The following is a 17283-nucleotide window of genomic DNA, read 5'->3' on the forward strand; positions in this document are numbered from 1 at the left end:
ATATGAATCCAAAAGTCGATGCTAACAAGATCCACAGCTTCCAGAATAAAGCATATATTTGAATTTCAAAGTTCGTCAAAAGAATTGTATATTACCTCTGTGTGTGGCTACCCTTGAAGCATATAGTCAATGGTATGAATAAGTCCTATTAGATGACTGGGATGAGACCATACGGTATTTCGTGGGTTGCTTGTATGGCTGGCCCTCGCATAACTGTGAACAGTACTGCACAAGCCACAGAGGTACGGAGGAACAAAACAGATCAGGGGTACAGCCTCCCCTAACTAAAAATGGCAAGCAGGAACAAAACAGATCAGGGGTACAGCCTCCCCTAACTAAAAATGGCAAGCAGGAACAAAACAGATCAGGGGTACTGCCTCCCTAACTAAAAATGGCAAGCAGGAACAAAACAGATCAGGGGTACAGCCTCCCCTAACTAAAAATGACAAGCAGGAACAAAACAGATCAGGGGTACAACCTCCCCTAACTAAAAATGGAACTCACCAGCAAAAAAAAAGATTCTCTTTTGTTTATGTTTATTTGTATCTTTTTATAAATTGTTTTTACTGATCTTTTTTTGTTGGTGAGGGGCGGATGTACCACTGATCTATTTTGTTCCTGCTTGCCGTTTTTGATCGGAGAGACGCCACAGGGGGATAAGGATCACCCGTCTGGGTGCACCGCGCTGTTGTTGAGGCGAGGGGAACGGTGATGAATCGTGAGTACAAGAGGTACTCCACACCGGATACTTCACAGGAGACATTGTTTCATTCATTGCAGCCGTATTAGGCTGGCCGTGGGAGATATAATTCCCCTTGGTGCTACAGGTCTGATTCACACAGATCGGTTTAATTCTCCACCCCTCTATTACCTCCTATACGAGCAGCATGTATTTCCATTTAACCCCATTTGGACCCCGTCTTTATTACCTACACATTTTGGCTTCATATAGCCACGGGGCTGTTCCTGGAGCTTATAGACATTTTTTCCTATCTACACCGAGGTACAAAGCCTGAGGAATCCCGTCTCACAACCGCCCATGTACACACCACTGCATCAGCCCGAACACGCAATTTCCCATATTACTTGATTGAAGAGGACAAGCAAAAATAGAAACGGGGGCAGAGCACTGCCAACAAATTGGAGGAGGCCAGTATAGAAAAATATGAAATGATTTATTAATCAAACAGATCATAACAGACCCCTAGATAGCTACACAACGCAACTATGTGTTTCGGGCAACAGTGCATTGTGTAGCTATCTAGGGGTCTGTCATGATCCGTTTGATTAATAAATAATTTCATATTTTTCTGTACTGGCCTCCTCCAATTTGTTGGCAGTGCTCTGCCCCCGTTTCTATTTTTGCTTGTCCTCTTCATGGACAGAATCAGCACGCTGTTGGAAACTTGCATCCTGGACTTCATGGAGAATATCATGGACTTTACTGAGTGAGTTATTTCAATATTCATGCTTTATGTCAGCTTTGAGTGGGACACAGTGTGTACTATAAAAATGTGCTAGTTAGTACTACAGATGCAGCGGCCGTTATTGAAACAAATCGCAGAGCCATTTTCGTGTGCGCTGCTGTACTCCACATGGCACGAACGTCGCCAATCGCCCCAGGCACACGTGTTTATCACGGTTGCTTTGTTTGAATTTCATGGATTGTGTGCAATTAATTGCAATGAAATGAATGAATTGTAATGTGTACAGTACTGTGCTACTGTGTCACTTTCAGGTGTTTAAAAGACAAAACACTAAAATGCCATTTTCTGCAGTCGCCGCACTCGCGTCTTAAGGAGGTACGGTTGGAAGAAATCCCGCGCCATGACATGGGTATTCCGAGGTATACACCGCATGATTTGTTTCAATAACGGCCGCTGCATCTGTAGGTACTAGTTCCTCAACCCTTGCTATGGGATGCTGATCAACTACTTAATACTCACTGGAATTGTTGCATGGGATGCTTTAATTGATTACAAAGATACAATTAACCTTTGAAGCAACGGTTCCTATTGACTTCTATGTTTTGATTGAAGAGGAGAAAAATACAACTCACGGGATAGTTGTATTTTAGCACCAGCTGTTCTTTAGTATTTTGCATGGTACAACGCTCCGGACTTGTAAAGGTCACCTTTGGGACATGTGTGCTGGGTTTCTGCCCAAGCATCAGACAGGCCCCCTCTTACCTCATCTCAATTTGAAAAGAAACCATTATCTCTGTGATAAATGTGTCCCTAAATGCACAAACAAGTGAAACAGAAGATGCTTGGAAGTGACAGGGAATGTGAATGAAAAAACAAAGTGCTTCCAATTATGCTTTCCCCCTGCATTTCTTCTGATAAATGCTCCATGTCAATTTCCAGTTTGCAAGAAAGGGATTGAGCTCTTCAACATCATACAAGTGCAGGCTGTCCTTGCCAGAGCCAATTGGTCTCTAAACTTGCCCGGCTTCATCACTTTTTGGGGCTTAATAAAAGCACACATGATGAATTTAGTTTCAAATATTAGGAATACTCAGAGATTGGGATTATTTTACAGAACATAATATATCCATACTATTGAATCTAATATAATACAACTAATTTAATAGATACAAATAATAGGATGCAGACAAATAATGTATGCATTTCTCAGAGAAAATTCCCTTAGTGGCCTGTATTAATGAGAAAACAAAATTGCAATCTGGGAATCTCTAGTAATTCTAAATTGTTCCACAAACTTCTATTAATGAGTAATAACAATTCAATGAACATACAGATGTAGCGAGCCTCAATGCCATGCGCAGTCACGGCCCCGAAGGTTAACGCTGGAGGGGGTCCCAATCAGAAGCTTGGCCCTCCACCTGCCACTGCATCGCAGCGCACACTGTCCCGGGGCACACAGACTTTTCCTTGTTTGTCCGTGGAGCCGAGTAAGTCTTGCTACATCTGTACGCATTATTTGCACCATTCTCTATAGCAGGGGTGCCCAAAGTGGGGGGCGAGAGATTTTTTTTGGGGGGCGCGGCGTTCGCAGAGGCCCCGCGCTCTTCCCCAACGCATCTAAATGAAATGCTGGGGGACGTGTGAGGCCTCTGCAACCTCAACATACTTTGACTCCATGACTCGTCTCCATGGCAATGCGGCGTCAAATGACGCAGCGGAGTCATGTGATGTCACACGTCACATTCCGTCAAATTATGCTGTGGGTCACGTGACGTGGGGTCATTTGACGCTGCATCAAAGTTAGGGGGGGAGGGCGCTAGCACCAGAGGAGGCAAGGCAGGGGGGCACAGCAGCAAAAGTTTGCGCTCCCCTGCTCTGTAGCCCAACTTGGAATCAGCGTTGACTCTATTGTGCAGTCTGTAAGCTTCTGTGACTGCTGTAGCCGTGAGGGCGGCTTACCTTTGGCATTTTGCGCAGGTTAGGCGATAGCTTCAAGCTGGTGACATGCCCACGGTCATCTCCAACGATGATGATCGGGTAGATAGGATTGAACTCAATATGGGTTAGTTTCGTTTTCTTTTTGGCTACAACAGCCTGTTGGCAGATAGCTTCATACTTATTGATGAACAGGTCGAACACATGGACCTGCAAGAAAAGTAAGACAAAAAGAGAAATGTTTTCATTAAGCAATAGTTAGAGGCTGGCCAGAGGGAATAAACAAAGAAGAAAAAAAGGGTGTGTGTGGCGAGCACTCGCATTTTAAGTGAAACTTCTTTGTGTTTTGTCACTGAAATTGTAATTATACGCTCAAAAGTTTTTAATTCAATCAAAATCATCAAAATCAAAATACAATATCAGTGACAAAACACAGAGAAGCTTCACTTGGAACGTGCGTGCTCGGCACACACCCTGGTTTATTTTTTTTGTCCATCTTCATAAATGTCATGGATTTCTGTGCAGATTTGCTCTAATTTTAATCAATTCATTGGGATTACTGCAATTTTCTGTTTCGAATCAAAGTTGTTGTGCTTATTTCCAAGATAAAGCAAAGTCCGGACCAAGATTTAATGGCTTTATTCATGGGGAGATCCATTGTTTCAGTTCAAGAACAGCCACATCTTCTAAATGGAAGCACAGTGGAAACCCCATTCAGTTTCATTAGTTTCCCCTTAGAAAGGTGTGCATAAAACTTTACTCCGTGTGTTGTGGCTGGAAGCTTTACTGAGCTGAGACTACGCTTCACAAATAAAACTTAATTTTTTTTGTTGTCAATTAAAACTTTTAATATGTCTGTGAAACTGGGACCCGTTTAGAAATCACACACAAACTTAACTCTAACGCCAGGATATGGCACGAACTGTAGGTGCAGTGTAGAGATATTGGTCTGCTCCGAGCAGGAGCTGACGTCACCCTCTGATATTCTGGTATTGCAGCCACACACAGTGTTGTACATAGCATTTTTCATGCACATTTTTAATCTTGTGCCCCAAAGAGCTTTCTTTCCAACTATGTTCTGTCTGACATGCAAAGGGGTGAGTATTATTACAGAAGGATTCTGACTGATGCCATTACCACTTGGCCAATCTTTTCTCCCATAAAACTGTATTTTCTTGGTCCCTCTGTCTTTTCTTTCTCCTGATCTCTCTCTGTATTGCTCTGTGCACACACGCAGCAGAGATGTGTGTGTGTGTGTGTATGCCTCTGCGCATGCACAGGTGGAGATGGCTGCCTCTGCGCACGCACGCCGACTCTGCGCATGCACTGGGGGTATTGGCTGCCTCTGCGCATGCGCTGGCGGAGCCGGACACCTCTGAGTGTAAGCTGGGGTGCCGGACTCTTCTGCACATGCGCAGGGAAGAAAGTTGTTAGTGGCTTCCGCGCATGCGCAGAGAGGAAGGTGCTACCTGCTTCTGCGCTTGCGCGGGGAGGAAGACGTCACTTCTGTTAAACACTTCCGTCACCAAGAAGCAGATTTGTCCAAGTGAAACCTTTGTAGGTAGCTGCCAGCAAAGAAGTTTCACTTAAAAAATATGAAGGGCCGTGAGATGCAAACCCGTCTGATGACATCATTTTTCGGTGATAGAAGAAAGGGATAATACAAGAGTTTTGTTGAGTGAAAAACTATGGTAATAATGGTAGAGGACAGAGACTTTCCAGTACTTCAAAAGAATCACCAGGGTATAAGAGGGTATTCAGAGAACAAGAGATTCTAACATATCGAAGAGCGGTCATAAAAAAGCCAGTTACCAGGGCAGCTATGGGACACACAGCTTTCAGCAAACGTCGTGTCTCATTTTGTAAACCTTTAATCATAATGTCAGTGCTATATAAAAGAATAAACAAAGTGTAAATGGTTTTTAAAGTAATAAGTAATCAATAAATGAAGGTAGCATTACAGAGTATCCCCCTTCTCCCCATGTAATATCATGAAGTAAAGATGTACAATAGCTAGTGTATCATGCCCTAGCACAGGGGTGCGCACACTTTTTGTCCTGCGTTCTCCTGCATGCTCTCCCCCATCGTTCGCGCCCCCCCAAACTTTGTCTCAAGCATCAATGGTTTTGGCGCAGACCTGGTACATTGGCGCAGACCTGGTACAGTGGCACATCAAATGACACAGCGGAGTCGTGATGTCACGTCACGTGACCCCACGGCATCACTTGATGCTGCATTGCCATGGCGATGTGTCACTCGAAGTTGTCTGAGTCAAGGTAAGGGAAATTACAGAAGCCATGCGCCGTTTTAATTTAAATGCATTGGGGAAGAGAGAGGGGGCTCTGTAAGCGCCGCGCCCCCCCCAAAAAAAATCTGGTGCCCCCCAGTTTGCGCATCCCTGCCTTAGCAGTCTGAATCTCGGCTAACTCAGGCTCTGCAATGAATATAATGCACCTCCAAAACACCTAACCACACGTCACGTCAGCCCCCGTCCCACCAGTTTTTTTGTTTTATTAAAAAAATCAAGCTATTGGGTATGAAAACATTATCTTTATATTCCATGCAGAACATGTAATTCACACTATCACTTGCATTCTCCAAATAGAAACACACCGCAATCGAAATGTTTTGTAATGCTGCCACAATATGCTATATATTGGCAAATGGTGAGAACGCCACTTTGCATATATAGGGAAGCAAGTGATGAAATAACCAGACATGGGAACAATTGTGTTTTTCAATCAGTACAACTAGAAGGACGTATGTGTGCTAGATTTATACAAACTTGTTATATTACTTGGAAAAGCTTGGAATAAGCTAGGAAGGAATTGGCGATTCACAAGACTGAGGCACCTATTAAATATTCTTTGAAGCTTGCACATAGTGAGAGATATTTTGGTCTCATTCATTTGAATGGAGCTGAACTCTTCTCCAGTGCTGGGAAACAGCTTTGCCGCATATTACCTTGTGGCCTAATCATTGCCTACTAAATAATACAACTGTATTTGTATTTCCACTTTGCCCGGACTTCCTGTGATTGTACTGTTTGTGCCTTATACATTGTGCTTGCACAATGAATTGCAAAACTGCTCATTGTAATCCCGTAAATTCAAATTACTGAGCATAAAAACATTGAAAATGACAGCAGAGGAGAATAATTTACACTTCCACTAACTAAGGGTAAAGAAGAAAAGCTTGTTGAATGAAAGTATTATTTGGTGCACAGATCATTGTTTAAGAATATGTTTGTTCTTGAAATGTCTTTATTGTGATATGATAAGTCACCCACCATTTCTAGATAGGTGACAGACATATGCCCACATCTAGATTGTTAGCTCTTCAGGGCAGGGACTCCTTTTCCTAATGTTACTTTTATGTCTGAAGCACTTATTCCCATTATGTGTTATATTATTATGTCACGTGTTACTGCTGTGAAATGCAACAGTGGTGAGAAAAAATGTGTGAACCCCAATCATTATTAAGGAGATTCAATAGTTTCCCCATGATAACCTTCTTGAATCAAAACCCGTGTTTTCTTCAATATCAAAAAGGGTTTATATTAACCAATTCCATGTCTTTTGAACAAAATGACGTATGAATTAGACCAGGGTTGCGCAAAGTTTTTTTGCTGTGCTCCCCCTGTGTGCTGGCCCCAGCGCTCGCGCCCCCCCTCTCGAGTGACCCAGCGTCAAATGACGCCGAGGGTCACGTGACATCACGTCACGTAACCCGCAGTGTCATTTATTTATTTATTTATAAAATATTTTACCAGGAAGTAATACATTGAGAGTTACCTCTCGTTTTCAAGTATGTCCTGGGCACAGCGTAAAACAAATACATACATTTGATGCGCGTTACCGTGATGACGCGTCACGTCACATGATGCCGTGTTGTCATGGTGACGTTTCCAGAAGCCGGCTGAATCCAGGTAGGTTGAGGTTGCAGAGGCCTCGTGCAATCTCCTGACATTTCATTTAAATATCTCGGGGAAGAGCGTGGGGCCTCTGCAACCACCACACCCCCCTCAGAAAAATCCCACGCCCCCCCAGTTTGCACACCCCTGAATTAGACAAACAATGAGTAATTAAGAGTCAGGGTATGTGCAAAAGTAAGTGAAACCCTAGTTTTATCAGCTAAATTAAATAGCTAATTAGAATCAGGTGTTAGAATAAGTACTGTAGGTAGATATTTAGGGTTGAGTTTTGGAGGCCCCATCCTATATAAAGATCAGAAACTTCGTGAGTTTGGTCTTCACCATACAGGTGTGTGAAAGCACATCATGCCACGATCAAAAGAAATCACAGAGGGCCTCAGAAAAGAAGTTATTGATACTCATCAAGGGTTACAAAACAAAAGATAAGGATTTGGGGCTCCACAAATTCACTGTCAGACAGAGTCTACAAATGGAGAAAGATCACGATCATAGTCACTCTACACAGGAGTAGTCATCCTACCAAAATCTCTCCAAGAACAAACCAGCAAATCATCCAGGAAGTCACAAAGAACCCCAGAGTAACATCCAAGGATCTGCAGACCACTCTCGCCATAGCTAATGCGAGTGTTCATGTTTCAACTATCAGAAAAAAACTGAACAAGAATGGTGTTTCATGGAAGGATAGCCAAGAGGACACCACTGCTCTCTAAAAAGATTATTGCTGCCTGTCTGAAGTTTGTCAAAGAGCACAAGTCTTCTGGAACAATGTTGCCTGGACAGACAAGTCAAAGGTAGAACTTTTTGGCCTCAATAAGAAACGTTATGTTGGGCAAAAACAAAACACTGCGTTCAAACAGAAGAATCTCATCCCAACTTCAAGTATGGTGGTGGAAGTGTGATGGTTTGCTGCCTCAGGACCGGGAAGGCTTGCCATCATTGACACAATCATGAATTCTCCTTTGTATCAGAAGATTCTTGAGGAGAATCTCAGGCCATCCGTCCATGAGCTGAAGCTGAAATTAAAGTGGATCATACAGCAAAACAGTGATCCTAAACATATAAGCAGATCTACAAAAGAATGGCGTTTTTAGAATAGCCAAGTCAAAGTTCAGACCTAAACCCCATCGAAATGTTGTGGCAGAACCTGAAGCAAGCGGTCTATGCAAGGAAGCCCTCAAATGTCACTGAGTTGAAGCAGTTCTGTAAGGAGGAATGGGTCAAAATGCCTCAAAACCGATGAGACTGACCAGCAATTACAGGAAACACTTAATTGAAGTCATTGCTCCTCATGGTGGCGCCACCAGGTACTGAATCTAAAGGCTCACATACTTTCTCACACATGGATATTGAATGTTGAATCATTTGTGGTTGAATAAATGTTGAACATGTGTTGTGTCATTTGTTGGATCAGGTTATCTTCACCTATTATTAGGACGTAGATTATGATCTAATAACATTTTAGGTTTGAAATATGTGACACAAACTTTTTCTCGCCATTGTATGTTCTGTACCTGGATGGCGCTATATAAATAAAGATATGCATAAATACCATAGAATACATCGTTCCGCCTGGCTTGCTGTGATGGGACTGGAAGAGGTATAGAAATGCAGTGCAATGCAGGACCAAACTAAACTAATTGAAGTGAGAGGTAGTGTCTCTTGATTGGACACAGGGTCAGATGACCTACCCCATTCAGGGCAAGTGCTTGAACTGGGGGAAACCCATGATAACTCCTGGCAACCTGCCCTTAGCAGGGATTATACCAGGAGGAGGATAGGACTATAGCCCCATTTCTTACCAGGGCTACACTTACAATGTACTATATAGGCGGTGACGGGGTTTTAACCTCTGTCTAAAAGGGCTCCAAATAGAAAGCCTGTATTAGTCTGAGTCCAACGGCTTTTTCTGATACGCTTTCTGTGCTTATAATGGACTGTGTACCTTAAACTGACCACATAGACATTGAAGGTTATTCCATGTGGCACTGCCCCAGTCGGCACTGTCTCAGTTTATTGAATAACCCTCATTGAAACGATGCAGAGTCCTAAAAAAAGCTACGGTTGCATTTCATTTACTATGGTGGTGATTTATCCTTTGTGTACAGTGAGTGTATCTATATCTGCATGAACCACGCCTGTTTGTTTTCCTACGCATATAATGCAAGAACTGAGAATACCGATGTAAGGGACGAGTACAGAGGTATTACCAGGGAGACATAGATTTGGGGGAAATAGACATTACTCTAATATCTTACCACCTTATTTTACCAATATATTTTTATCAACTTACTACGCAGTGAGAGGCCTGCGCTTTCTTTCTTTCTGCACAGTATGCAAAAGCAATGCAAACTAAACCAGAAAAATAAATGTTCAGGCTTTCCTGTCTGAGTTTAGTACTATTCCCTGTGGGTTACAGCACGGGTTCTAAACTCCAATCCTCAAGACACCCCTCCTCCTCCCAACATTTAAGGTTTTCCGGAAATCCCTGCTTCAAAGTCAAAGACTGAGCCGCTGATTGAGCCACCTATGCTGAAGTAGGGACTGGTTGAGCCACTTGTGCTGAAGCAGGGATTTCCTGAAACACTGACCTGTTAGGGGGATCTTGAAGACTGGTGTTGAGAACCCCTGGGTTACAGGGTCGCTATCCCCTTCAGAGACAAGAGCTGGAACTTGACATTTATACTTTGTCACTATTTCTATTAATTCAGAAGTATGAGTATATTACAGTATTACAGTATTACAGTTGGCCAGGGGAACTTCCCATCTGTATTGCTTTCAGTAACACGATCATATGTTGGAGGCTGCGTTTAATAACTGCTTTTCATCCAAAGAATAAGCGGTCGTCCTTAAACAACAGAACTATCCTTCATAGGACTTCAAAGTGTCACGTTCCAGGAATTCTTACACATCAGGGTGTCTTATTTTCCTGGAAAGTGACATACGGATACTGTATGTGCGAATTCCAACAAGTATAGGAATAACCATAAATCCTCCTAACATACTGTACTGTATACATTATAAGTAGTCTGTAAAACTGCAAAAAAACCACGTACAAGCCATCCATAACTGAAGGGAATAAAGCACAGTCACTTCTTTTTTATTAGATTTTTTTTTTAAGTTTTACATCAAAAAATAATTTGGGGATACAAAAAGAAAGAGGGGGGGGGGGGTACACATTTACAAGTACACTCGGGTTTCCTTACACAGACAATCCAGACCACACAACCGTTTTTTCGTTTTGTGGATAAATTGAGCCATGTCCTCCTCCTCTCTCACTTTCATTCCTAACCTTCCCTTTTTTTAGCGGGATAGGGATTGCCTGCTTTGTGGAGTTGCTCCTAGGTTCACTTTCCCATCGTTGTGGGCTACCCACGGTTCCCAGATTCTGTGGAAGCGGGTATCTTTAAATCATACTCGTTAGCTCTTCCATTAACATTATGTCCCAGATTTTGTTTTCCACTTGTTTCAGGGGAGGGGGGGGGGGGGGCGGGGGCAATGACGACTCTTTTTTTGTGTGGCCAATTCCAGGCTATAACACGTTTTGTTGCGGAGAGTATATGCATTGTTATTCTCTTTATCTGTCAAGGTTTTCTATGGGTCTAAATAATAGATATACCCAGGGGTCCAGTGGGATGGCCACGCCTATCATACTCTTTATTAATGCTCTTATCTTTTTCCATAGGGCTTATATCTTGGGGTAGGTCCACCAAGTGTGGATAAATGTGCCTCACTTTCAACACCCTCTCGAACAATCCAGTGTATAGTTCATGGACATTAGATGGAGTTTATGAGGAGTAAGATGCCACCTATGAAGGACTTTTGTCATAGCAACGTGGCCACAGAGCATCTCGTTGTCATGGCAACGCAGCACCATGTTGACTTGATTTGCAGGGAGAACTGCCGAGAGACGCTGCCACCACCCGGAGATCTACGAGGTAAACCCGTAGCACGGAGATACATGGCCAAAACCTGTAGTCTCTGGGTCATTCATAGTAAGGTCTTGCAGTGGGGCCATCAATCCAAGCTGACTATTCACTCGGGAGTTAGGAAGACCTGGGATTTCATAGAATGTTGCTGTCTGTGCACAAACAAAGGTACCACAGACTCTGCCTTGTGGGTTCCATTTTTCGGCTCTCCCAGCACCCGTCTTTCGGTAATGGAGTTCCTTCGGAGGATGAAAAGGTCCAGGAGCTACAGTATCTGTGGAAGAGGATTCATGCCAACCTAAATAAAGCCTCCCTTCAGCAAAAGGATCATGTGAATAAGTGTCGGCGGCCAGCTCTGCAGTTCCAGGTTGGAGACCACGTTTGGCTATCTGCCAGGAACATCCATCTGAAGATTTCTTCCGTGAAGCTCGGGCCCAGATTTATAGGCCCCTACAAGATTGCAAAACAAGTAAATCCAGAGCATTCAGGTGTGTGTTAACACAATGCCAAGGAGGAAAGACATCAGCAATGATCTTAAAGAAGCAATTGTTGCTGCTCATCAATCTGGGAAGGGTTATAAGGCCATTTCCAAATAATTTAAAGTTCATCATTCTACAGTGAGAAAGATTATTCAAAAGTGGAAAACATTCAAGACAATTGCCAATCTTCCCAGGAGTGGAAGTCCCAGCAAATTCACCCCAAGGTCAGACGATGCAATGCTCAGAGAAATTGCAAAATGCCCAAGAGTTACATCTCAGACTCTACAGGCCTCAGTTAGCATGTTAAATGTTAAAGTTCATGACAGTACAATTAGAAAAACACTGAACAATTGTGTCTTGTTTGGAAGGGTTGCCAGGAGAAAGCCTCTTCTCTCTATAAAGAACATGGCAGCATGGCTTAGGTTTGCAAAGTTGCATCTGAACAAACCACACGACTTCTGGAACAATGTCCTTTGGACAGACAAGACCAAAGTGGAGATGTTTGGCCATAATGCACAGCGCCACATTTGGCGAAAACCAAACACAACATATCAGCACAAACACCTCATACAAACTGTCCAGCACGGTGGTGGAGGCGTGATGATTTGGGCTTGTTTTGCAGCCACAGGACCTGGGAACCTTGCAGACATTGAGTCGACCATCTCTATATACCAAAGTATTCTAGAGTCAAATGTGAGGCCATCTGTCTGACAGCTAAAGCTTGGCCGAAATTGGGTCATGAAACAGGACAATGATCCCAAGCACACAAGCAAATCTACAACAGAATGGCTGAAAAAGAAAAGAATCAAGGTAATGCAATGGCCCAGTCAAAGTCCAGACCTCAACCCGATTGAAATGCTGTGGCTGGACCTTAAGAAAGCTGTGCATAAACAAATGCCAAGAAACCTCAATGAACTGAAGCAACGTTGTAAAGAACAGTGGGCCAAAATTCCTCCACAACGATGTGAGAGACTGATAAAGTCATACAGAAAACGATTACTTCAAGTTATTGCTGCTAAAGGTGGTTCTACAAGCTATTGAATCATAAGGAATACTTAGTTTTAACGCATGGCTTCTCCATTTTGGCTTTATTTTTGTTAAATAAATCATGACACGGTGTAATATGTCATGTGTTGTTGTTCATCTGAAGCTGTATTTACCTAATTTTAAGACCTGCTAAGGAACAGAGGATTGTTATTATGTACTGATATGCAAAACCATGGAATTCAAAGAGGGTGTACTTTCTTTTTCACACAACTGTATATGGTTATCAGTTTGTTTCAATATTCTGAAGAATTAAGCTGGTCACGTTTTAGTTTTGGGGTACAAGACAGTTCCTTTTTTAACCCCTTCTAGCTAGGGGTTAAATTACACGGCTTCAGGGTGATTTGCATACCTTATTCGCCTTTTTAATAGTGTAATAACATTGCAGGGTAGTTACCCGTGGAGGGTAAGTCTGCAGTCAGTCAGATACACACTAGACCAGCCGTTCACGTTTATACACCCTCTAATATTATTATTTTATTGATAAAGTACAATAATTTACAGCAGTGCTGCAGTAATTGTGTGTATTCAGTATATTTATCATTATTATTATACATGTTCCCATTAGATAAAGTACTTTTCCATTTCCTAATGCTAGTGGGAGTGCTGCAGGTATGAAGAATACAAAATGAAAAGCCTTCCAAGATGTCCTATGAGATAAATGACTCCTGCTATATGTCCTGATGCTCATTGTACCTAATGCCGCAAAACCCATTGAAAAGCAATGTCCTTCCGGTAGTGACAGGGTTAAAAAACAAACAAAACAAAAAACATATTTCACAGCTGGCTAAGAGTCTTTGTACAGAGTAAGTTTGCTCCTGCTCTGCTGAACTAAAATACATTGGTCTGGAGAAAAAAACCCAGTGACTGTTTCGCATCCACGGGTGAGAGGAGAGATTTAGCAATAAACAGACTGTGGTTGTATGCCCCAGACACTGTCTGTCAGCAGCTATCACCCAGGGACGTCAAACAAACCAATGCAGTGTAATTGTCGGGTTCTACATTGGAGAGGGGCAAGGAGAGGCCAGTTACACTGCGAAGCGACTGGAAGATGGGCAGGCGCTATACTCCCCCTTCCAATCTTCTATTGGTCGCTGTATACGCAGTCCTGGTGGCAAGCCCTATTTTTAGAGCAGGAAGAGCATATGGTTATTTGGATGAGCCATATTAAGGCCCGGGGGTGGGGGGAGATGGTGGTTTTATTCTCAAGGGAAGGTTTCATAACTGACACATTGTGTAACAAATGCTGCAGTCATACACCCAGCCAAAAAAAGGAGACTAGCTTTCTTACCAATTACTTATTTATTACAATTCCCTTTTTAAATCACGGTTATGCAGTAGTTTTTTTGTAGAGGAATGCTGATATTAATATAAATACTGGGGAAGCCACGTACCGTATGGACACCATAGTAGTTGACTTGCGGGACTGTTTTTAGAAGGTGTGAAACTTCCCTCACACTTGAACTCCGGCATAAATTCACTTAGCTGGCAAAGACCTTATATTAATATAGTGAAAGTCTCCGGGTGATTTGCGTGTTATATTAGATATAGAAACACTACGTAAAGGTTTTAATATCCAATCCAGAACTGGGCCCCAAATAATGGGCTTAGTCACATTTTTGCATAAATAATTTATCAGTGGAGAATATAATTCAATGATCATTTTCTTTGCGCTCTGTGCATAAAAATACCTGACATCTGCATGTGGAATAAGGGGATCTTAATTGAAAACTAATTACCTAAGCTGCCGATCGATTCTTTCTCCTGTGATCGATCAGCAAAATCCTGCTTCCCAGGGTTCACTAAATCTGCCTTTCAGTTTCAAATCAATCCTTCAGTCAGTGTAACTCAACAGCTACAATGTATCCTTATATTACAAAGGTAACATTATTTATTATTACAGTTTGCAGCTGAAACTGCTGGGGATATTGGCAATAAATTATCAACAGAAAAGTGTTACAACGATCTTGCACTGCTGGGGAGGTGAGCTAAAGCCTGCTATAGAAATCAAAGGATGCTCAGAGTATTAAAACTCATGAAAAATGACATTAAGAGTAGAATAAAAAAAGGCAGTATTATCCAATACTACTGATTTATTTAAAGGAACATTGCACGGATTGCCCCCTTAAAGTTAGGTGATTGACACTAGTTTTATTCAAAGCAGAACTATAACTATTTGTTCATTTGTCCTTTTTTGAACCTGGATACCTTCACAGCAGCTAAATGTTTGAGTATTAATACTATCTTAACATATTTTCTTTTGTGATAACAGTTTGTATACTGTTGCACTGTACGTGAAGGGAGATTGTTTATCTTTGTAGTCCTTGATTAATAATTATGCCAATATTAGGAGTGTTTAATTGTTCAGGGAAGGGCAGAGAGGGTGGAAAATGGTCCTGCTCAGCTGCCAATTTACTAAAAGAGTGGTGCTATCTGGGATAAGATACAATTGTATAAAGCGAGAAAGATCCCATACGACGCACTGAACTCCACTAATTAATCAAAATAACACATTTTTATTGGAAAAACAATAATCAGTTATATAAAACCTAAAATACATAGCCCTGTAGGATTGGGTATAGGGAATAATCAAACAAGTGCAATGAATGCTACTGTACTGTATTTCTATTTCTTCATGGGATTTAGCACCCATGTATGGGGGTGTATGGGGGGATTTAGCACCCATGTATGGGGGGATTTAGCTCCCATGTATGGGGGGATTTAGCACCCATGTATGGGGGGATTTAGCTCCCATGTATGGGGGGATTTAGCACCCATGTATGGGGGGATTTAGCTCCCATGTATGGGGGGATTTAGCACCCATGTATGGGGGGGATTTAGCACCCATGTATGGGGGGATTTAGCACCCATGTATGGGGGGATTTAGCACCCATGTATGGGGGGGATTTAGCTCCCATGTATGGGGGGATTTAGCTCCCATGTATGGGGGGATTTAGCTCCCATGTATGGGGGGATTTAGCACCCATGTATGGGGGGATTTAGCACCCATGTGTGGGGGGATTTAGCTCCCATGTATGGGGGGATTTAGCACCCATGTATGGGGGGATTTAGCTCCCATGTATGGGGGGATTTAGCACCCATGTATGGGGGGATTTAGCACCCATGTATGGGGGGATTTAGCACCCATGTATGGGGGGATTTAGCACCCATGTATGGGGGGATTTACCACCAGCAAGTAGTTGACTCACCTGGTTGGCTACTTTTCCCATTGATTTTGCTGCTGAAGTGAGCAGCAATTACACACGTGTATTAACACATTCTTGGCTATCTTAGAAATGTGCGATTTACAAACAGTACATAGCTATCCTACTAAAAGCTAGCTTATGGAGTTCATTTACACCATCACCCAATGGGATCCCATATCCCCCTATCAGTGATTATTCACCCACCAATTATCTATAATACATTGGTATATGCTAATTTGGACATATTACATGTCTTATCAGCATACCAATTTGCTATTGGCAGTAGCTATTGTACATTCAGTGAGCCCTTATTCGTAGGGACCACATATTCCAAGTAGCCAATACACTACACGCTATGTATTTTAAGTATTAGGAGTGGCCAACTCCAGTCCTCAAGGGCCACCAACAGGTCAGGTTTTTAGGACATCCCTGCTTCAGTACAGGTGGCTCAAGCAGTGGCTCAGTCAAAACCCTGACCTGTTTGTTGGTGGCCCTTGAGGACTGGAGTTGGCCGCCCCATTGCAGCATAACTAATATATAGATATTAAGAATAACAATTGCCAGTTAACATTCGAGTTAAAGGAGGAATCCACCCTAACGAACTTCCAGATTTTTCCAGGATGTCTCCCGGGGATCCTCCAGAACCGCACCGGCGACCATCCCGTTCCCCAGACACTTATTGGTGAAGTTACCGTCTTACTTCCTGGCTTTTCAAGGGAATTTAAATGGCCGTCCAAAGGCAGCCACAGTGGATGAGGGTGCACCTTCCTATTGGGCAGAGATTTGGCAGCCATTTTGTTTCCCCTGAGGGAGATTCAAATCCGGAAACGTCACAGGTAAGTGTATCTCTGGTACCTGGGGGTCACCGGAGATGGAAATAGGGGTGTTTGTCTCAGGGGGACCCCCATGGTCCCGGCCCTGTAAAACGAGGAGGAACTAATCCTTTCAATGGACCTGGACACATGTAAAACATACTTATATTGTGTCAAAAATAAGTAAGTGAGAATTGCACGGTAGGGGAACTGAATCTTTGCAACAACCTGACGGGATTGATACGTTAATTAAAAAAACAACTGTAGGGGACTACTACTTTAAAAGCTCCCAATACCCGTCAGATCAACGGCAACTTGTGTTCATGGCCTGAGAAAATTCAAAACCAGAGTAGCGCAGATTGCATCTAACACGGGGGGGGGGGGGGGGGCAACTCCTGTCCTCAAGGGCCACCAACAGGTCAGGTTTTCAGGATATCCCAGCTTCAGCACAGGTGGCTCAATCAGTCCCAGCTTCTGCACAAGTGGCTGAGCCACTGATTGCGCCACTTGTGCTGAAGCA

The 17283-nt window shown here is 42.8% G+C and overlaps 1 protein-coding gene across 4 annotated transcripts in view; it reads right to left on the reverse strand.

Annotated features, from left to right (window-relative positions):
- Positions 1 to 17283, reverse strand: part of DNAI1 (dynein axonemal intermediate chain 1) — a 371426-nt gene that overhangs the window by 105677 nt on the left and 248466 nt on the right. For all 4 annotated transcript variants that reach the window (XM_075582503.1, XM_075582479.1, XM_075582488.1 and 1 more), the window contains one exon: positions 3387 to 3572. In XM_075582503.1, the coding sequence (XP_075438618.1) occupies positions 3387 to 3572 (186 nt within the window). The remainder of the gene's footprint in view (positions 1 to 3386; positions 3573 to 17283) is intronic.

The sequence above is a fragment of the Ascaphus truei genome, chromosome 1 (assembly GCF_040206685.1).
Source record: "Ascaphus truei isolate aAscTru1 chromosome 1, aAscTru1.hap1, whole genome shotgun sequence".
Taxonomy (NCBI): domain Eukaryota; kingdom Metazoa; phylum Chordata; class Amphibia; order Anura; family Ascaphidae; genus Ascaphus; species Ascaphus truei.